At 37.9% G+C, this 23,303-nt stretch overlaps 1 protein-coding gene across 16 annotated transcripts in view; it reads right to left on the reverse strand.

Moving 5' to 3' along the window:
• Window positions 1–23,303, reverse strand: part of PAM (peptidylglycine alpha-amidating monooxygenase) — a 286,118-nt gene that overhangs the window by 140,558 nt on the left and 122,257 nt on the right. For all 16 annotated transcript variants that reach the window (XM_033408473.2, XM_033408469.2, XM_049707362.1 and 13 more), the window contains 2 exons: window positions 15,593–16,037; window positions 14,514–14,634 (listed from right to left, as the gene is read on the reverse strand). In XM_033408473.2, the coding sequence (XP_033264364.1) occupies window positions 14,514–14,634; window positions 15,593–15,681 (210 nt within the window). In that variant the 5' untranslated portion in view covers window positions 15,682–16,037. The remainder of the gene's footprint in view (window positions 1–14,513; window positions 14,635–15,592; window positions 16,038–23,303) is intronic.

The raw sequence follows: 23,303 nt of genomic DNA on the forward strand, positions 1-23,303 counted from the left end.
CCCAAGCTTACTGTGCTGATTAAATAAACTCTAGGCAGAAGATTGAACAGTATATACCTCTGGCAGAGTCAAAGAATTCACGTTGAGCAAGATAAATTTTTTACTCTCAACTCTGAGCTATTCAGGGCAGGAACTTAATTTCCTCACCCTTGAGCACAGTTTTCTCCATTTTGTATTATGGAGCAGTTATGACTGCGGAAAAACCATACAGAGACTATTTGTTAACTTCTAAACTTGTTTGACCTCACTACAGTCACCTCTTTAATACCTGTATTTACCCAGACTACCAATCTATCTTCTTTCTTACATCTACTGTGTCTACCTTCAAAGTCTGAGGCAAGGGTCTTCCCTGGTGGCACAGTGGTTAAGAATCCGCCTGCCAATGCAGGGGACATGGGTTTGATCCCCGGTCCGGAAATATCCCACATGCCATGGAGAAACTAAGCCTGTGCACCACAACTATTGAGCCTGTGCTCTAGAGCCCACGAGCCACACCTACTGAGCCCACGTGCCACAACTACTGAAGCCCGCGCGCCTAGAGCCTGTGCTCCGCAACGAGAAGCCACCGCAATGAGCTGCCCGTGCACCGCCAAGAAGAGTAGCCCCCACTCTCCGCAACTAGAGAAAGCCCCCCGCGCAGCAACAGAGACCCAAGGCAGCCATAAATAAATAAATAAATAAATACAAAGTCTGAGGCAAGTAGATGAAACCACAACAGTAAAATATCTGTGAATACTACCTTAGCGTTTATGAAAAATACATTAAGGAGGTGAAGTTAACATTTTAACATGTCCAAAATAGGAAAGCTAAATATTATAACTAAAAACATCAATTGTAGAAATAGTAAACAGAGAATCTGCATCTTCACAGCAAAATGATCACTCAGCTGGAAGCAAATGATTTAACCATAGTTCAGTACAGCTTACCACAAAATGAAAATTTTTTATTTCCACAAATAGTGAAGACTGAAATATTTTAGTGGTATTTTTCTGCCTGTATTTAGTTTGATATCGCTTCTGTTAAGAGTTTGTTGTTCTGTTTTGGATTCTATTTCCAAATTAAAACATTTAAAAATAATCTATTACAAAGCGTTAGCTTTTTCAGTCTTATATAAAATTACTAAATAAGAGTGTTAAAGTGTTAACTGTGCGCACCTCTGAGACCTATGAAAGGAAATATTCTAATCTCGCAGAAACATCATTTGCCCTTTATAAATCGATGTTGCCATGGTAAATGTTTTCATTTAATACTGGATTAGCTGAGGTGGGAGGATGACACGGTGTATAGCGGCAATGTACTCCCTATATTTATATACTTTCCTCTTCAAAAATGCTCTAAGGTTTGTTGGATGGGGTGACTTCTGCATGCTAAGACAGAGCCATGCCTTTAGTGTGTACATCAGATTTGTCCCTTTATACAAGATTGAGTAGATTACATTATCTGTGAAAGGCAATCGGTGCCTGGAAAGAGTGTGTTCTGCACTTTTGCTTAAAGAATGCAACATTCATGTGGAGTGGCTCCAAATGCTCCTCTTAAATAGGGTTATTGAAATATTAATTCAGACTACATAAATCCAGAAATAAGTGAAACAAAGAGGATTTTTCTGGTGGCTAATAAGTGCAAAGAGAATCACTTTTGTTGCCAGTGTGGAAGGATATGCATGGTTGCCTTCCACAAATACCTTCAGACCGACTATAATAGACAAATGACCCCCCTACAAATCTGGCTTTATTTGTTTCTAAATGTGTACAAAATTTCCTAAATTCTTTCATTAATCAGGCTCTCCTAATAGCACTGTTGCAAAGCAGAGGAATAGGAATTAAAAATTTATCAATTAGAGGCATTGTGTGGAAAACCCCTCTAGAGATTTCTAGAACATTAAGGGTTTATATTAGGAAGGTAGAAGATCCTTTTTGTTGGTATTCTTTTTGTTAGTGATCTTGTTTCTTTCTTTGTTAATTTTTAACAATTATAAAATAATAGATAATTTTTTTAATGATAAAACAACTTGGATATATACTAAAAGTCTGTTGTCATCCTCCTTCATTGCTGCCTCTCCAAGGGAACCAGCATTTACAGCTTAAAGTGCCTCTTTCCAACTTCCTCCATGTTTGTACAAAAATGTATATCCAAACAGACACACATATATAGAAATTTTGTTATTATTTATTTTTATTAAGATGGGGTCACACTCTGCGCATGACTGCAGTTTGCTTCTCTCACTTAATACACAACAATACTTCTAAGGCAAGGTACACAGACCTATCTTAGTTTTTCACTCATTGCATAATATTTTATAGAATGATCTCCCATAATTTTAAAGAAATGAATATTTTTACTTTAAAATTCCAGATAACTTTATTAAAAAGCTTGTGGCAATGTATCCTCCAACAACAATGTATGAGCCTGCCCATGTCTTTTCAACCTTAAAAGCTCTATTATAGCTCTTTTTAACTTTTTTTGCCATGTTAATGGGTTAAAAAAATATATCTTTTTTCTTTAGTTTTAATTTTTATGATTAACAGGGTTGAACATTTTTCCATTCTGTTAATTTAACATTAATATCCTTCATTTGCTTTTTTTTTTTTTTTTTTTTGTGGTACGCGGGCCTCTCACTGCTGTGGCCTCTCCCGTCACAGAGCACACGCTCCGGACACGCAGGCTCAGCGGCCATGGCTCACGGGCCCAGCCGCTCCGCAGCATGCGGGATCCTCCCGGACCGGGGCACGAAGCTGTGTCCCCTGCATCGGCAGGCGGACTCTCAACCACTGCGCCACCAGAGAAGCCCCCTTCATTTGCTTTTCTTTTAGGTTGCTTGTCTTCTCAGTAGTCTGTGCGACCTCTTTTTATATTTGGCATATTAGCCTTTTTTCTCTCATATATGTTTTTTTACTCATTCTCAGTCTACTCTTAGTTAAACAACTCTTATCTTTAAAAGTTTGTGTGCGTGTGTGTGTGTGTGTGTGTGTGTGTGTATGTAATCCTTTTACCTTTCTAGTTTCTTCTATAGTTAGTGGCCTGTTCAGTTTTTTAAAGACCTTTTTAGGTCAATTTGGATAGCTAATTATTTTCTAGAAAATCACCATTTCCTCAAGATTATTAAAGTTACCAACAGATGGGACTTCCCTGGTGGCACAGTGGTTAAGAATCCACCTGCCAATGCAGGGGACACAGGTTCGATCACTGGTCCGGGAAGATCCCACATGCCGCATAGCAACTAAGCCCATGAGCCACAACTACTGAAGCCTGCACACCTAGAGCCCGGGCTACACAACAAGAGAACCACCGCAATGAGATGCCCATGCCCCACAACGAAGAGTAGCCCCTGCTCACTGCAACTAGAGAAAGCCCGCACACAGCAACAAAGACCCAATGCAGCCAAAAATGAATAAATAAATAAATTTATTTTTAAAAAAATTTACCAACAGAGGTGCACATAATAGTATCTAAAATGTTTTCTTTATACTTTCTAATAATAATGCATAATTTTTTCACTTTTTAATCTTTAGTTAGGCTTGCCATGAGCTTATCCATTTTAATGGATATTCAAAGAAATGATTTATTTCGTTTATATTATTATTTGACCTATTTTATAAATTTCAGCTTTTATCTTTATTAATTCTTCCTTTTCACTGATTTGATTGCTATCTTCCTCATTTTTTTTTTTTTTTTTTGCAGTACGTGGGCCTCTCACTGTTGTGGCCTCTCCCGTTGCGGAGCACAGGCTCCGGACGCGCAGGCTCACTGGCCATGGCTCACGGGCCCAGCCGTTCTGTGGCATGTGGTATCTTCCCGGACCAGGGCACGAACCTGTGTCCCCTGCATCGGCAGGCAGACTCTCAACCGCTGCGCCACCAGGGAAGCCCTATCTTCCTCATTTTTAAGTTGAATTATCTATATAATTTTACTTTCATTCTACTTTTTCATTATACAAGAATTTAAGGCTATCAGTTTTTCTCTGAGTACTGCTTTAGCTGGGTCTCATGGGTTTTGTTATAAAGTATTTGCCTTGCCGTTACTCTCTAGATAATTTATAATTTCAGTTTTTACTTTTCTCCTTGTTTCATGGGTTGTATAGAAGAATGGTCCTTAATTTCTAAGTAGAAAGTTTTCCATGGCATCTCTTAATAGTCTATTTCTAGTTTTATTGGATTATCATCAGAGGGTAAGAGCTATAAAACTCAAATTATTGTAGTAAACTGAAGTTTCTTAATGTCTAGCTAAGTGATTTTTAAAAAATATTTTATATACATCCAAAAATGTATATTCTCTTTCTAAAATGTAAAATTTTATGTCTACATATATATTAAATTACATTTACTGTATGTTAAAAATATTAAATTATTCTGTTGACTGAAATATTCAAGTTCTTTACACATTTCCTTTTTGGAGTCTATTTGATATACCAAATATCCCTCTATAATTGTATTATAACCAACTTCACCCTAAATTTTTGTTTTACATGTTTCACAGTGATGGTTTTGGTGCCTAAAGGTATATAACTGTTCTCTTAGTAAACTGTACCTACTAGATTCTTTTAAAGACAAAATGATAAAAGTTGAGGTTCTGATTATGTCATCTGTTTACAGCACTATTCCTAGAATGGTGCCCTTTATAGGGATTCTATATTGCTTCTATTTTATGTTGTTTTTTTGGCTGCGAGGCATGTGGGATCTCAGCTCCCGACCACGGATCAAACCCACATCCCCTGCTTTGGAAGGCAAAGTCTTAACCATTGGACTACCAGGGAAGCCCCTTTATAGGGATTCGAAATGTTTGTTTCCAAATCTCTCTCTCTATCCATGAACTACATTCTTCAAATCCTACTGCCTCCACAAAGATTTTCCTAATGAAGAAAGAGAGAAATGCAGAGTCTAATCTGCTTGTATAATGTGCTTTAGAAAATTATGATTGTGGTCCTGACCAAAGTATTGTTGCAATCACCCTCTTCATGCTCAACTTGATCCTTTCTAATTCTTTATTTCAACTATTCTAAGGTATTTATAATACCTTGGTGCCTTGCATTAGTTACTTGATAACATGCCTTAACTCATCCATTGTAATGTACTTTAGGGCAAAAATAATAATAACTAATTATTTCCTGAGTGGTATTGGGCTTTACACATATTAACTCCCTTAACTACAATCCTATCAGGTAAGAACTATTATTATCCCCATTTTACAGATGAGGAAACTGAAGCTCATTAAGGGTTAAATATCTTGCCTAAGATCTTGCAGCCAGCAAGTTGCAGAACTAGAGTTCTGATTTGTCTTTTCCCCATAATGACTTATAACAGGAATAAGGGATGAGAGACAAAGGAGTAGAAAAAGATTGCAGGAAAAATGAAGAACTTTGGAGGTCGCTATAAAGTCTTTGGTTTTAAACGTGAGGGGTATGAAAAGTTCTTAAAGGGTATTCGTAGAAGGGTGATGTGATCTGATTTCTGTTTTAACAGGATCCCTGTGGCTGCAGTATAGAGCACAGACTCTAGGGATATAAGAGTGCAAGGCGGATCAGTTGGGAGAGCTATTGTAATAATCCAGAAAAGATGATGGTGCATGGGCCAGAGTGGGAAAGATGGGTGTGGTGACAAAGGGCTGGATTCTGGATATATTTGGAAGGTAGAACCAATAAGATTTTCTGGCATATCGTTTATGGGGTGTGAGAAAGAAGAGCCAAGAAAGACGCCAGTCTATTTGGCCTAGAGAAACTATAACACAGGAATTGTCATTTACTGAGATGGAGAAGTATGAAATACAATATTTCAAATGAGAACTCTTGGGGGCTTCCCTGGTGGTGCAGTGGTTGGGAGTCCGCCTGCCGATGCAGGGGACACGGGTTCGTGCCCTGGTCCGGGAGGATCCCACATGCCGCGGAGCAACTGGGCCCGTGAGCCATGGCCGCTAAGCCTGCGCGTCCGGAGCCTGTGCTCCACAACGGGAGAGGCCACAACAGTGAGAGGCCAGCATACCGCAAAAAAAAAAAAAGTTATTGAACAATTTAGGATGGAGCCAGTAATTTATATTTTGTCTTTTTAACTAAAGGAAGCTTTTATTTTACAATATATGTGTAATAAAAAAAATGTCTATAATAGTAACATTTTCTGGGAAACACATAGGCCATTAATAGATTGGCAGCACAGAATTATGAAATAAGCATGCATCTCAGATTCAAATAAATCTGTATTTAAATCCTTGTTCTTCAATTTACCGGCTATTTGGCTATGGATTTATAGCTTATTTAATCTCCCTTAGTTTCAATTTCTCATACAAAAAAATTGGAATGATAGTACCTTGAACACAAAGTTTTTATGAGAATTAATGAGCCAGTGCTTGTAAAGTGCCTAATACAGTAGCATGACATAATGAGCACTGCATAAATGTTTTCTCCTTTAAAAAATTTACCAGAAAAAAAGAAAACAAAAAGGACTCTAAATCTTATTGAGAAAACAGGTGATCATAAGGGGGTCTCTTACACGGTAGTTACTTTTTCTAATATCCTCTTTAGGTATCATGTTAATTCAAAAATATCAAACATTAATTGAAAATAAAAGTCTCCTTTTTATTTCTCATTTTTAATAAAGAAAGGAAAAAATGGTCAATGTATATTTGCAGCTCTGAACTCAGATATATGACATGTTTAGATTATTCTCACAGTGGCAAACATTGTTAATAGTTCAACCATATGTTCCCTAAGTGGACATTAAATAGGTTTTAGTAAAAATAAAGGTGAAGCATCATAATTTAAACTTAACAATTAGCAATGAGCTACATGAAACTTTAATTTGCCATTTACAAGATCCATTTAACATTTTTGTATTCTATTTATTTGTCTAGTTGAGCCTTGCTGTTAAAACAAGGGGTGAATTATACAAATAAATACAACTTAAGAATTTGACATGTAGCATCCTAAATGATACCAATCCTGAACATTCAAAAGAGAAAGTGGAAAAAACAATTTAATGTGACGCAGCTAAGTAAACAAAAAAGGGCCTGGTAACCGTCCTTTCTAATAATCACAAAATTCTCTTTGCTATTAGCTTCTCCATTGGTAAAACAGATAATATTACGTCCTCAGTTTGGGGAGGGGAAAGGGTATAGCATTTTAATCTCCTTTGTTGCTCTTTTTCCAAATCTTGGAATTTTATACACTTTGCCTAAGTCTTCCTAAATAAAAAGCAAATACTAGTCCAGAATTTGGATATTTCTTGATTTCCCTTCTTCAATAACAAGATCACCATCCTCCTTCTATTTTTTCAGAAAGGGAGAAAAAAATAAGAACAGAGGAAAAAGAAACACTAAAAGCCATAAGTCATGTTCATTTTAAGACAACGACTTAATGGAACCAGTTTTCACTCATAGTCTATTTTTTCCTGCAACAGAAACGCACTGGTGTAGGACTTGCTACTGGAGCCACCACTCCTGTCTTTCACACTCTTGGCCTCACAATTCTTAATATTTTCCAGACAGCTTCTCACAGTCAAATCCCATTAGCCATGTTTGTTCAAGTGTACAGATTGAATCAGAAGAGGTGTAGGGGCAGACAGGCCAGAGGACTAGAGAAGGTAAGAAGGAACTGATTGCTAATCACACAGAGGTGGTCAGGGAATCCATGGGGGGTTGCAAGTTCAAGCTCTGGAGTCAGGTGGGGACTGGCATTTCCCAGCAATCACCCAGCTGCTTTAGGAAGAGCTCGGATCCATTCTCTACAATGAGTATAACAGATAACCTACAGCTGGTGCCCAGACGGCTGAGGTTAATTTTCTCCTTTTGTGCAATGAGGCTTAAGCGGAAAGTCAAGCTGGCCTGTGAGGAGAAATGGAGAAATGGAAGTGTGGGGTGTCTCCCTTCCTTTAATTTTTGTGTCCAAAAGAAAAAAGAGTTTTTATTTTTAAAAAATGCAAATATTATTACATACTAATAACTAGAGCAGAGACAAGTAAATTGCAAACCCCGAAGAACTGAAAATTATTCCAGTAAAGCCTCACTTTTCTGGGCTCCTTTCTAATTTTGTCCTGAATTTTAAACATTAACTAGGGACACTTTTTTTTTTCCCCATAATGATTGAATTAAAAATATATAGATTTGGGACTTCCCTGGTGGCACAGTGGTTGGGAGTCTGCCTGCCAGTGCAGGGGACAAGGGTTCAATCCTTGGTCCGGGAAGATCCCACATGCTGCAGAGCAACTAAGCCCGTGCGCCACAACTACTGAGCTTGTGCTCTATAGAGCCCGCGAGCCACAACTGCTGAGCCTGCGTGCCGCAACTGCTGAGGCCCACGTGCCTGGAGCCCGTGCTCCACAACAGAAGAGGCCACCGCAGTGAGAAGCCCACACACCGCAGCAAAGAGTAGACCCCGCTTGCCACAACTACAGAAAGCCCATGTGCAGCAACGAAGACCCAACGCAACCAAAAATAAATAGAATTGATTCTTAAAAAAATATATATCTATATCTATCTATCTATATATATATTTAACATGTTACAATATCCCCCAAATCAGCCATAAGACAAACTTCTGTATAACTAAGTGACTTAACATGAAAAGGTTTAATCAGCATTCTGAACATAAATGAAAGCACCACCACAATTCTGCATTTACCTTGTGTATTACCTCTTTGATAAGCATATATCCTGAGGAAATGGTGTTTATAAGTGATGCTATGATAATAGCTTGATGTTTTAAAACTGATTTCTTAAACTAGTGCAGTAAGAAAAGACTGTGAAAGCTGGGTTCTCATAATGTGGTTGTACATGCCTTGTGGAGGTAAGCAGACTTTCTCCCTCCTTCTGTTAGAAAATGAAAAAGTTAAAATATATTAGTAAACATTTTCTAATGGTTCTTCATTGGGGAGAAAAAAGCAAAGGGAAACATCGAGGGAAGCTCTTGAGAAAATTTTGTAGGGAGTATTTTGTTCATTCTGGTTTTATTTCAACAACTACATTCTTTCACCATTATTTTAAAGCAAGTGACAACTTAAGGCTCTAATTTCAAGTTTTTCAACTTGTTGCTCTGGGTTGTCTGATCTTTAAACTCAGAATTGTTCTATTTTCTTTCATTCCTGGTGATAGACATTTGTGCTTAGGAACACAGAGGAAGACCACTTTCTGATTTTAAAGCATGATCTGTGACTCTTCAAAAGATAAAGAATGAGACCATAATTTGCAAGAGGTTCAGAAAGGAAACAGTGTATTCCTTCATAGTTCTCAAATCACTCCCAAAATAAGGGAAGAAAATGGCAGCCTAACACATCCTAATGGAAAGAAATTCAATTATTACATGGTTTCAAGTTATTAGGTTCAGGAGAAAATATTTAATTTTTGTAAAATTATATTTTTTACAAATTAGTTTACATTTGTGAATCCTTAAACCAAGACTGCAGAGGACCTATGTGGCACAAGTAACAATTAAATAAAATGCTATGTAAACACAGGATTTGAAAGGGCTTGAACTAGATAAGAGTAATTTTTTAATAAGGTCAATGTACAAAGTTCTCAGCAAAGTGAGGAAATCTAGGCTGATTTCAAATAAATATAGAAAAAAATTAAGGTATCATACTTATGAAATTCCTTTTGATAACTTCTTTTCTAGGCATAAAAGATATATAAGAACTTTGAGAAGAACACACATCCATCCTCAGTGTTCATTCTCTGATCGTAAGGGCTATTTTTAATGGAAATTACTTAAGAATAAGCACACTGAAAGATTTACTTCCTTGCTTACTTTCCCCAGGTTTCTTTTACCCCAGTTCATACTTCCTATTTTTCTTCATTGGCCACCTTTCCTCTCCTTATTATGATGTCTTACCTTCTCCATGAAGTAATTACTGGAAGTAAAGGGCTGGCAATTTCCTTCTCATCTTAAGGCTCTTTCACATTTCCCTCAACACACAAAATAACAATGAATTCATATTTTGTAAGAACTTAGCCCATACAGGGCAACTGAACAATGCCACTGGTATTACCTTGCTCAGTCCTCACAAGAACCCTGGGTACGTACTATTATTTTTTATTTTTTATGTTTTATTTTTTGTGGCACACGGGCCTCTCACCGCTGTGGCCTCTCCCGTTGCGGAGCACAGGCTCCGGACGCATAGGCTCAGCGGCCGTGGCTCACGGGCCCAGCCGCTCCGCGGCACGCGGGATCCTCCCGGACCGGGGCATGAACCCGCATCCCCTGCATCGGCAGGCGGACTCTCAACCACGGCGCCACCAGGGAAGCCCGGTACGTACTATTATTATTCTGTCTACAGATAAAGGAGCAGGACCAGCTAGTTAAGAAAATTCCTGAGTTGACACTACAAGAGCTGGGACAAAAATGCTGTCAGCCTGGATCCAAAACCTACATTCTAGCCCACTAGATTTGGCTGATATTGAGACAATATACTTTATGTCAACTCACTGTAATTATGTCTTATTTATTTTATTTTATAATCAACCCCCCATGGGATAGTTAACACATCAAATTGATGATAGCACCTTACAATGACCATGAGCTGGCAGCTTATCAAATTATTTTGTTTGTTGAGATGACAGCTGGTGACTGCAAAAACCCACAGGGGCCCTTGGTTAGAAAGAAAATCAAATGAGGAAGAAAAAGTGTTAAAAGAAAGAGTCTCAAAATATCACCACTTCAAGGCTCTGGATTTGAAGCCAGTGCCATCAGACACCAGATTCTACTTACTTTACCTCTATTCTAGGCTACTTAAAAGCTGCTTACTCTTCTCCCTAATCTTCCCAAAGCCTGAAAAACACTGATTAACAAGAAATTTATTAAAGAGGATGGAAATTATTTTTTGAAATTTCAAGTCAGAAGACAAAGAGTGAGCTCACTTTGAATATAAAATTGACATTGCAATAGATAATAAACTACTTTCCCTAGACTCTCCGAAGCTGGTTTAATGGGAGCAATTTTTTAAAAGGCTGCTTTGAAGTCTGTGGTATGGCTGAATGGACTGCGTCTCAGAGGTCTGACATGATTGGATATTCTTTGGTAAGACAGCAATCTAGATCTGTATTCCATCAACAAAATTAGTTAGTTGTACTATCTGAATTATAGCTAAGGTTCTTTCCACCTCTACTCTACATCTGCTTGTTTCGCTATCCAAGCCTACCTAACAAACTCAAGTTCCCCAAGGAAAACACTTAAATCAGATTCATTGATGCATCATTCGTTATTGCCAAAACTTAAGATTTACTTTATGAAAAAAAAATCTGTTGAGTGAATATATCTCTTTAACCAACTTGGTCTGCCTCAATTAACAACTCAAGGTCTGGGTCCTCAGTTCCTTCTTTCCTTAACCTTTGTTGCTCTTCTTGATCTTCTGCCATCAAAAAAAATACATTTTAACTTCTCAAGGCCCTTCCTTGTTTCTATGCTTTCCTTATATGATATTTTCTTATATGATTTTTTAAATGTTCTGGTCTTCATATTATAGTTATTCTTGATTTCTTTTTCCTTTTTTTTTGTTGTTGTTGTTCTTTATCAGTTTCTCCATGTTTTTTTGGCCAACTGTTCTTATTCCCTTCCATCGTTTATTTTTGTCCTCTAATAGTTGTTCTTTCTTTCTTTCCTTGACTTCTTAGCTCCTTTTCTCTTAAGGATCTGTATTAAACTTAGTTTCACCTGCATTTTAAGAAAAGAATACTTTCTCCACCAAAAGTATTCACACTATCACAGTTCTGGATCTTCCTCACTAAGAACACAGAGTTTAGGAGGAAAGGGTTTCTGGGGTTTCTGTATCCATCTCTTCCTGGGTACACTCAACAGGAGTATAATTACCACTTCTCATGAAGGTTTATTAGGTATATGACCTATATGTCAGCCGGATCAAGTCAGTAAATACACGTGGCATGTGGTCAATAGAAAGTGGAAGAAACATTCAACAACCAGTTCTGAGCTGACCAGACAGAACAAGGGAATCTCTTACCCAGTTAGGCAGCTTCAGTTACAAGTCAGAGAAAACCCAACTTAGTCTGGTTGAAACAAGAAAGGCTAACATAAAGGAAAACTGCCTAAGTAGCAATGTCAGCAAGAACCTCTGTTCTTTCAGTCTTTGCATTGCTGTCTATGGTATTAGTTTTGTTCTAGACATGGCTCCTCTCATGAACTCAGCAGACCCTACGACTACATGCCCTTTGCTCACATGCAACAAAAATATGCGTTCCCAGCAAAAGATCTGATCGGACTGGTCTAGGTCACACACCTTCTTCTCAACCAGTCACTGTGGAAGGAGAAGTGGAATGCAGTGATTTCCTAATCCTACTCTATGTACTCCACCTCTGGATCCTGGGTAGACAGCTCCAGGAACCACACGGTTTCAGAGAAGCAGCAACGAGGAACTGTATTCTGGGAAGGCAACCAGCAAATGTCCACTGCACGAGGCAAAGCTGAATGCAGCTAGTGCAAAATAACAAGCTGTAATTTACTTGTTAATATATGTTCTTTTTTCCACAGAGTTATTTTGCTAATTATAAGATTACAAAAAAATGAGTTAACACATTTTACTTTATGAAAATAGAGTCCCTTTTTATTCTTTTATAATCAATTCCTTTAGGACTCTTTCTGAGAATGTTCACCCCAACACAGTTACCTATTATTATTATTAAATAATTTAAATGTTTTTACTGTAAAATAATGAGAAGAAGAAACACAATAATAACAAACTACAACAAACGATTATTTGAGAAAATAATGATATTTTTGTAGGAGAAGAGTGCTTAAAGACTAATTAGTTTGGGCTTCCCCGGTGGCGCAGTGGTTGAGAGTCTGCCTGCTAATGCAGGGGACACAGGTTCGAGCCCTGGTCTCCACGTGCCGCGGAGCGGCTAGGCCCGTGAGCCACAACCACTGAGCCTGCGTGTCTGGAGCCTGTGCTCCACAACGGGAGAGGCCGCGATAGTGAGAGGCCCGCGCACCGCGATGAAGAGTGGCTCCCACTTGCCACAACTAGAGAAAGCCCTCTCACAGAAATGAAGACCCAACACAGCCAAAAATAAAAAAAAAAAGACTAATTAGTGAATTTTTTTTAAAATATTTATTTATTTGGTTGTGCCGGGTCTTAGTTGCAACAGGCGGGCTCCTTAGTTGTGGCATGCAAACTCTTAGTTGTGGCATGCATGTGGGATCTAGTTCCCTGACCAGGGATCAAGCCCAGGCCCCCTGCACCACCAGGGAAGTCCCATGAATATTTTTAGAAAGTAATATAATGCCACTTTAAACAAATATACAGGAAAAATCACTTTTAAAAGTGAGAAGAGAAAGAAGAATCACATTTCATAAGTGAGCAACTATCACTGTTCTCTCTTATTCCCAATCTCATTATATCTCTTTTTACTAAGTACTAAATAAAGACCTTATAAAATTAAAGGCCAGGACACTAATAACTAAACACACAGAAAAGTAATTTGCCTGGTCATTTGTGGATGGGCAGGGGTGAGGAGGTGAGGGCCAATTTGACAACAGTAGTTATTTATAGATACTTAGACCATACACGGGTATTGTATTCAAATAAATGCATGCCAATCCTTAGTCCTTCAAAAAGACCACGTGTATTTTCTTAGAGCTTCCGAATGTCAATTTCAAAAGAATTCTCCCCAATACGTAGAATACCTTTATTTTCTCAGTACTTTAAAATAGAAGAAAGAAAAGAAAAATAGAATGTTATCTGCAACAATGAGTCATCAGTCACTGCAGCTCTACAACACCCAGGTCTTCCCCTGTCTCTGCAGTCCTTCAAAAGAGGAAGACTATCTTTTAATGACGCACATAAATCCCTGCACTGCCTGGCTGAAAAGCATAATTAATTCTGGCCTTTTTATGCTTAATGAAACACCTTGCTCACATGACAGCGGTGGGTTTGAGCTTCTCGTGTATACCTAAAATAGGGAAAGCCCCAGCAACAACCCAGTTCTACTCAAAATGCTGTGTAAGTCACGGTGGTATGAATTCTGCTACTACTTCAAAATATATCTCTCATGACAAGCAAATCACTCTAAAGAAAACTCACAATCAACCACCTGCATGAACAGTTTTTTTTAAACTTTTAAAAGTGTGGAATGTTTTATTTTTTGAATTCTTGGCAGTAAACACATGCTTTTATTTCTCAACTTGTGGCTGCGATAGAAGGGTATTTAAACAACCTAATCTCTTAGATGCAGCTGCTCAATATCATTTCCCTTTATTAGAATAATTTTTCATATTTTAATATACACTTACATGCTGCATTTCGAAGGCTATTACTCCACTGAGAATTTCAAAACAAATTTTCAAGGTTACATTTCAAAACACAAATAATATGGGTAAACTTTTTAGAAAGAAATTTAACTGAAAGATTTACCTTAAAAAATGTACTCCTCTTTATAATATTCAATTATTCTAGCCCTATTTGAGGAGTCTTGAAAGCAAATGCCTACTTTTCAAACACGTTACTACTGCTGTAAATGCAGTTTCTTTGCTTTAATTATAGAATGTATACAGAACATGTGAATAATGAAATAAGAATTCCTCTCACCTGTTTGGGAGTAACCCCAGGCATGCGAATATCCAATGCAAAATCTGATGAATCAACAGGAATTACTGGTCTGGTGGTACCAAGACATTCATTAGAAAATGATCTGGTAGTTTCTTTAAACCTAAAAAAAGAAGACAATTGCAATATCCTTGAACATAATGGTATCTTATGCTCATCTGGACGTGAGAAAGGGAAAAAAAAAAAAGGAATTCTATAACTTTAAAGATTGTTGATTTAGACCCAATGAAAAGATGTAATAACCACATAACATTCTATAATATTCTCAGAACTGCATTGTGTAGTTCAAGAGCAATATATACCCAACTTGAGAGCAAAATATAATCAAAGCAACCTAGCAGCCTACATTTAAAACTTAATTCAATAAAAATTTGTCAAATATACATTTGTTTCTAGTTAATGAAAGTACAGTATAAATAAATTATAATTATCACAGGCCTGTCAATCCTCTAATGGCAGAAATATTAACTACAAGCCAGTAAGTGATTATTTTATGAATGTCCAGTATTACTAGTCAGCAACAAAAAACCAACAGTAATGTTGCTAGGAGGTGGAGTTTTATGGGGGTGGGGGGAAGACTGTGATGTGAATTACAAATGTACAGGTGCATAAATATTTAACATAGTAATTATGAGGAGTGTGTATACAGCTCAATGTTTTCTCGTGAGCTATTACAGTCCATGATCTGCTTCTCCCCACCAGTTACCTACCTTTATATTTTATTCTTCGGGCTGTTATAAACAAGAAGGCATTCAAGTCTAAACGACTATACTGTAGTTTCTGAAATATCTCCCCAAGAGGGAGTGATTAGTATTGGAAATCACAACTTCTAAGTGGAGTTTTGAAAGCCAGTGCAGCTTGGCTACAAAACAGTGGGCTTTTTCTGCAAGGGGGACTTTTACAAGAAGTTATTGTGCTAAAATTCCAAGTGATTTCAGCAAAGTTAATCAACCATGTATATTTCTCCAACACTCCGGTTCATAAGTGATTACATTTTTCAGGAGCATGCACAGAAACCATCCAAACATTTCGCCTGTTTAAAAACAAAAACAAACACCCACCTCTTAAAGACAGAAAGTGGGCTTCTGAAACCCAAACAGCTGCTTTGAAAAACAAGGAGGAGAACTAGCAGGCTACGAAAGCCAGCCATGGCCACGCCGCTCCGGCCCCGCCGGGAGGACCCGGCAGCGCAGCGCTGGGCTGGGGCCGGCGGTCGGGCAGCGGCGCCGCCAGCAGCCGCTACTTCATGGCCGGGGAGCGGCGGGCGTCCGGCGACAGCCACACACCATCTGCCTGCGAGAGCTGCGAGGTGTCTGTATCAAGAGCCGCAGGCAGAACCCCGTGGGAAGGCGGTACTTTTGTCAGGTCCGCAAGCGGAAGCTCTCCTCCCTTCAGAGCTGCTTTCTGCCCTGGTGCTGGGGCTAGACGTGAGTGTTCCTTATCACTCGGGGATGACAGGGACTGTGAGGGATATCACACAAACCCGCGTCAGTCATCATTCAGAACCTGCAAAAATAGAAGCAGATAATGGATGACTAACACGTTACAGCATTTGTGCTCAGCAAATCCCAGCTGAGGTTCTTCAATACATTAGTAGTTTCACAAGCTTGAGCCCAAGCCTGGTGAAAATGCTGGTCTGTTGATCTCCCTCCCCCAAGATCAGCCCCCAAGATTTCAAAAACCCCCATAGCCCCTGTTCTGCCTTTTCCTCTTTCCTCCTCCCTCACACCCACTCTCTCCTTTTCTCTTCTACTTCTTTCCCCCTTTTACCTCACAACCACCCCAGGCTCCGATTTCTTCTCCTTACTTCCTATGTCACTCCCTTCTATTATCAAAAATGCACTTAATACCTCTGCTGAATGTAAACAAAGATACTCACACAAATGATAGGCTAAGGCACAAGAAAAGGAAAAAAAGAAACTAAGGCACAGACAAAGCACTTGGATACAACAGTAATCAGAAAGAAAAAGACTTTGAGAACAAAGGCATGTTTACATATATGCATCACAGAGCTATAGATCCAAGAAGAAAGATACCCTCTGCCAAGAATGATCACCACAGAAGTAATTGCTGAAGTTCTCAGAATTGCTTTAAAACAAATCAAAAATCTATAGCTAACACAATATATGAAATGTAAGCACCTACTAAAAAATCCTGCATCTAATATACAAAGTAATAATTCCTTACTTACAAGGCATGCCTCCCAAAAGATATTCTTTCCTGAATAAGGTTTGGAGACTTACAATGCAATACAATTAGAAGCAGTAAGGAGAATCTCAGCTGGCTCCCACATGAATTTTATATACAAAGGATATGATCAAAACCTTTACATTAATATAAATGACAGGCCATACGGAACTAATGCAACATCTCAACATTTTGTCAAGAGGACTCAACTAGGCTAAATTTTAAAATATTTGTGTTTAGACTTTACTCTTGTTCTGAATATATTTCAGACTATGTATCAAGTATGTACATTTTAGCAAGGTATTTATTATTTTAAAATGTATCATTCACAATATAAAAATACATTCAAAGGAAAAGATGTCTTAAAGTTCTATTTTAATCAGTAATTATAAACATGATTTGGTGAATCACAAATAAATCCATTGGCTAGATGAATAACAGTTAGAAGCAAAAATCAGTAAGATCATTAGAAGTGGTCTACAATAATGTTAGCCTCTAAATCATCCTCTGGAAATCACAAGATACTGAAGCTAATCTAAACAAAACAAAACAAACAAAAAATCAAACAAACACTAAGCTAAAACAAACAAAAAAGCATGACCTACACTTTAAGTCAGAGGAGTTCATGGTCATTGCTTTCTAGAAGAAACATACCTTACACCAAATATAAATAAAACATGCTTGAATATCCAACCTATCCAAGGGTGCTTGAGGCTCACCAGCAACCAAGAACCACAGTTAATTTACACAAGCAATGACATTTTTAAAAGACTGATGATATTTGTTTGAACTTTCTCTTTGGCTTGCTATGTGAGCTTTCAGAACAAAAGCCTTTAGTTTTGTCTGAATCCTGTGGGTAAAAGAAAGAACTTATGGGGGAAGAGAAACAACTGGCCTGAAGGCTATGCTATTGCTTTTGTTTACAACAAAATATAATCCTGTAAAATGACAAGGCTTAACATTCCCTGAAGTTCTTCTTTTTCTTTAAATATATATGAAGAAGGGATTATATTTTATTATTTCATGCAGAACAGGATTCAAGGACAGTCCTTCTTCTAGTTGGCAGGGAGATTTGCTACTACACAAACACTTGAAAACAAATTTAGTATTAAAATTCTCTAAAAGGAACACATCCTTAAGTACTAGTCTTTGAAAAAAATTCCACTTATCCCTCTGATTGATTTTATTACCTTTGATGTCCCTGAACCGCCCACTAAAAGAAAAGGGAACTGAAATTGTGGGTAAAAGCAAAGTTGCTACTTGCAGCCATGAACAGAACAAAAGGTCTTACAGAAATGAAAGCTAATTATGCTTTTTGGTTCTTGATGCCTTGTAAACTAAAGACAAAATACAAATCATCATATGAAAAAAATCATGTCTAATCATTTCATTTGTTATTTTACAATGACTGATAATTGTGGAATATATGTGTGTGTGTATATATGTGTGTGTATATATATATATATATATAATATTCAAATCTTAGTATTCTTGTTTAGGATAAAAAAATTCAACATAGATTTCCTTGAGATAATTCAAAAAACACACTTAATTTCATATTTTGTACAAAATATTGTAATATATTTTGGAATTTTATAAAATGAATAAAAGTAAAAGAGAATGTAGTCGATTAAGGGAGATCCTCATCTTCTCACAAGTAATATAAGGTAAGTTTAGAATGTACTATTCCCGTGAGAGTACTATAAAAGGGACTCAGGGAATTTTGAGGAAGGAAAGATCATTTCAATCTTCAAGAGGAGGGTAAGAAAAAAGAGAAAGGTAAAGCAGTCTTCACTGGAAGAGGTGGTTCTGAGCAAGAGCCTGAGTGTGGTTGGGTTTCCGCTGTGAGAGACGGAGAGTGTGTATTCCAAGTGCAGGGCACAGGAGCCCAAATGGGGAGCAGAGGATGTTTGAAAAACGAGTAATAAAGGTTCTGCCTCCTAGACTCAAGCTGCAGACCCAGATTTACTATTTTATTTGTAATACAAAGCAAATATTCTGTTTACACATTATAAATAAATTCTTAGTAAGAATGATGTATAGTTTATACCTGTACAAATATTAATTCCAGGAGCCTAGTAAGGAGGACCATAAAACTCATTTGGCTTTTACAAAGTAAGCAGTCCATTCTTTTCCATTTTTATTTGAAAAAAGAAAAAAACCCAAAAAGATAGTTTAAATTTGTAATTGATCAAAGAATCAAATAAATATATTGGCCATTCACTTACTGATTCATTTATCAGCAAGAAAGAACCATTATAACATTGAGGCTGACAGCTTGTAAACTGAAGAAAAACTTCCTGGACTCCTGGCTCTACCGCTGACTAGCCCTGTGAAACTGGGCAAGTACTTAGCCTCTCTTTGCCTCAACTTCCTCATCTGCAAAATGGAAATAATCCTACCACCTATCTCATAGGCTTGCTAGAAGGAATAAATGAATTCATATCCTTAGAACAACACCAGACACATAATAAATGTTTGCTATTACTGTTGCTGCAACAAATATTTACTGAATGCCTAGGACTATCTTAATGTTGGGAATGGTGATAATCAAGACAGATAAAGTTTCCACTCATAGAGATTACTTTCTAGTGGGGGAAAAAACAAATGAAAATAATGACCAAATTATTGATTTCATTTTCTTTCAAGGAGATTTTATGTGGCTTCCTACAATGACTTATGATTAAACTGATTAAAGGATGCATATCCATTCACTTAGAAATTCAACTCTAGGAATTTATTCTTGGGCAAAAATAGAACAAGGGCACAAACATGTTTATAAGGATATTTACTAACATTGTTTATAATAACAGATAACTGGATGTTTATAATAGCAAGGAACTGGAATCAATTTAAATGCCATCAATAAGAGATTGGTAAAATTTAGGGGGTGGTACCATACATCCCTTAAAAAAGGACAGGTGGGGCTTCCCTGGTGGCACAGTGGTTGAAGAGTCCGCCTGCCGATGCAGGGGACACAGGTTCGTGCCCCGATCAGGGAAGATCCCACATGCCGCAGAGCGGCTGGGCCCGTGAGCCATGGCCACTGAGCCCGCGCATCCAGAGCCTGTGCTCCGCAACGGGAGAGGCCACAACAGTGAGAGGCCCGCGTACTGCAAAAAAAAAAAAAAAAAAAGGACAGGACAGGTGGATCTATTTTTATAGGCGAGGTCATATTCCATGACACATTGTTTTCTTTTTACATAATTTTAAAAAATGTTTAAACAATCTCAAACTTGTAGAAATGTTGCAAGTACACTACAAAAAACTTTTTTTTCTTTAACCATTTGAGAGTAACCAATTGCTGACCTGATGTCTCATTACCCCTCAATTCTTTAGTATGTAATTCCTAAAGTATATCTACTATATAACCACATGATATTTGTTTGAACTTTCGCTTTGGCTTGCTATGTGAGCTTTCAGAACAAAAGCCTTTAGTTTTGTCTGAATCCTGTGGGTAATAAAAATATTCACATTGACACATTACTATCATCTAATCCTCAGTCTCCAAACTTTGCCAGCTGTACCAATAGTATCCCTTATGGCAAAAGAATCAAGTTCAGAATGGACAATTGCATGTAAAGTTGTCAAGTCTCTACTTAGTCTCCTTCACTCCAGGACAGTTTCTGTCTTTAAATTTTATGCCCTTGACTCTATTGAAGATTGCAGGCCAGTTATTTTGCAGAATGCCTCTCAATTAGTGTTTGTTTTCTGCTTATTAGGACTAGATTCAGGTTGTGCATCTCTGCCAGGAATATCACAGAAGTGACGCTGTGTTCTTTTCACTGCATCTATATTAGTTGCCCATAGCTGCATATCAAATTACTCCAAAACTTAATAGTTGAAAACAATAAACATTCTCTTGCATAGTTTCTGTGCATCGGGTAAAGAAGTAGCTTAGCTGGGTGATTCTCTCATGAGATTTCAAGCAAGATGTTGGCAATGGCTGCAGTCATCTGAAGGCTTGACTGGGGCTGGAGAATTTGCTTGCATGATGGCTCACTCACAAGGCTGGCAAGTTAGTGCTGGCTGTTGGCAAAAACAACATCTCCTCACTATGTGGCCCTCTCTCTAGGGCTGCTTGAGTGTCTTTACAACACGGCAGCTGGCTTCTCCGAAAGTAAGCAATATTTTTTGGGACTAAGCATCAGAAGTCACATACCATCACTTCTATAATATGCTATCCATTACACAAGTTGGCCAAACTCAGCATGGATGAAGTCTACCCCAGGGCATGAATGCTAGGAGATGAGAAGCTGGCTACCACAGCATCTTATTAGGTGGCTTGCAATTTTGATTTGTCCCACTACTGATGATGTTAACTTTGATCATTTAATTAAGGTGACATCTTCCAGGCTTTTCCACAGTAAAGTTACCATTTTTCCCTTTTTAATTAATATTTTTTGGTGGAGAGGTTATTTATTGACTTATAAATATTCCATTTCTCACCAAACTTTCATTTTATTCATTTATTTATTATTTCATAATGGTCGCAAAGTTTCTTATTTTATTCAGTGGGTTTTAATCTGTTACTAACTTTATTTACTTCACTTACTTTGATGCTCAAATTATCTCAGTTGTGACTCCTTTAAGCTAGCTTTTGTGTCCTTTTGACATGTCCCATCATCCTTTGAGCACTTCCTTGCTTTCTGTGCCCCCTCTCATCTGGGCTAAAAACCCTCCACCAGGCCTTGCTTTTTGTGTTTTTCATTCCACTTGGCCTTTGCGGACAGCTTACACTGGGCTGCCTACACACATGGATGCCCTCCTCACCCTGCTTGGGCCATGACATCCCATGCCAGGCCACCCGTCCTGAACGCCTACCTTGCTCTGCCCCACGTAACAGCTCTAGGACTGAATTTTTCAGGAAGAGAAAAGAAAGGCATTAACTTTAAAAAATCAAATTATAGAACAGTATACACATGTATTTAAAATTCTGAAGTAATATAACTCAATTAGATTTCCAATGGTCTTCAATGGGAATAGGTTAAAAAAAAAGAGGGGGGGTATGTTCACTGTCCATTTATATGCTTTTGCAGTCTTTTAACTTTCACAAGCTTATATTACTTTTGTAGCCAGAAGAAAACAGGGATATTTATACACATACATATTTATATTTAAAATACTGAATGTGGTTCCACAGATTTCAATTTATGTGTTAATTTCTATCTGAGTTTAGGTTGTGTTTTGAAATATAACTAACTCTCCTTCTTTTCCTCGGCAAGAACTTTACAAACTAAATTTTATGGTAGTTATAGCTGTAATGCAGAGTTCCTCAAACTCAGCACTAGCAACATTTTGAGCTGAATAATTCTCTGTTGCAGACTGTCTTGTTCCTTACAAGATGTCTAACAGCATCTGTGGACTCTACCCACTAGATTCCAGTTGCACTCCCTGCAGTGTGACAACCAAAAATGTCTCCAGACATTGCCAAATATCTTCTAGAAGGTCAAATCAAAAATCGCCCTTGTTGAAAACCACTGTTGTAATATGGTTCATCAAGATAAAGCTTAATTTAAATAAAATGATATAATTACACCTGAATCATTGTAAATCAATTATACTTCAATTTTTTAGGTGATATAGTTCCTTTAAATACATATAATGAGATATAAATGGATTTTTTTGGTTTTTTTATAAATTTGTTTATATTATTTATTTTTTTGGCTGCGTCGGATCTTCGTTGCTGCATGAGGGCTTCAGTAGTTGTGGCTCGTGGGCTCTAGAGCACAGGCTCAGTAGTTGTGGTGCACAGGCTTAGTTGCTCCGTGGCATGTGGGATCTTCCCAGACCAGGGCTCGAAACTGTGTCCCCTGCAGTGGCAGGCTGTGCCACCAGGGAATTCTCTATAGACTGATTTTTAAAAGTGCTTGCAGGGACTCCGCCTGCCAAGGCAGGGGACACGGGTTCGAGCCCTGGTCCAGGAAGATCTCACATGCCACGGAGCAACTAAGCCCGTGCGCCATAACTACTGAGCCTGCACTCTAGAGCCTGCTCGCCACAACTACTGATCCCACGTGCCGCAACTACTGAAGCCCACGCACCTAGAGCCTGTGCTCTGCAACAAGAGAAACCACCGCAATGAGAAGCCCACGCACTGCAATGAAGAGTAGCCCCTGCTCGCCACAACTAGAGAAAGCCCACGCGCAGCAACAAAGACCCAAAGCAACCAAAAAAATAAATAAAATTTTAAAAAGATTCCACATTAAAAATAAATAAATAAATGAATAAAAAGTGCTCACAAATATGGAACTTCTAAAGAATGGGAAAAGAATATTAATAACAGCAAGTAACATTTATCGACTTATACGCCAGATGTTGACCTTATGCGTTATTATCTCACTGAATTCTTATGACTTTTAAGTACCAGTTATTATTCCCATTTTATAGATAACAGATCTAAAGCTTAGGAAAATTAACTAACTTGCTCTGGTTACACAACAGTAGAGTAGGGATTTAAATCCTGGCTTGCAGCCTCCAGAATCTATCCTCTCAACGCATATTCTTCAACATAAAACAAACTCTCTACATTCTTAGGGGATGTTTTCTTCAAGTTCAACAAAAAGCAAATCCTCTGAATATCAT

Source organism: Orcinus orca, chromosome 3 (genome assembly GCF_937001465.1).
Source record: "Orcinus orca chromosome 3, mOrcOrc1.1, whole genome shotgun sequence".
Classification (NCBI taxonomy): Eukaryota; Metazoa; Chordata; class Mammalia; order Artiodactyla; family Delphinidae; genus Orcinus; species Orcinus orca.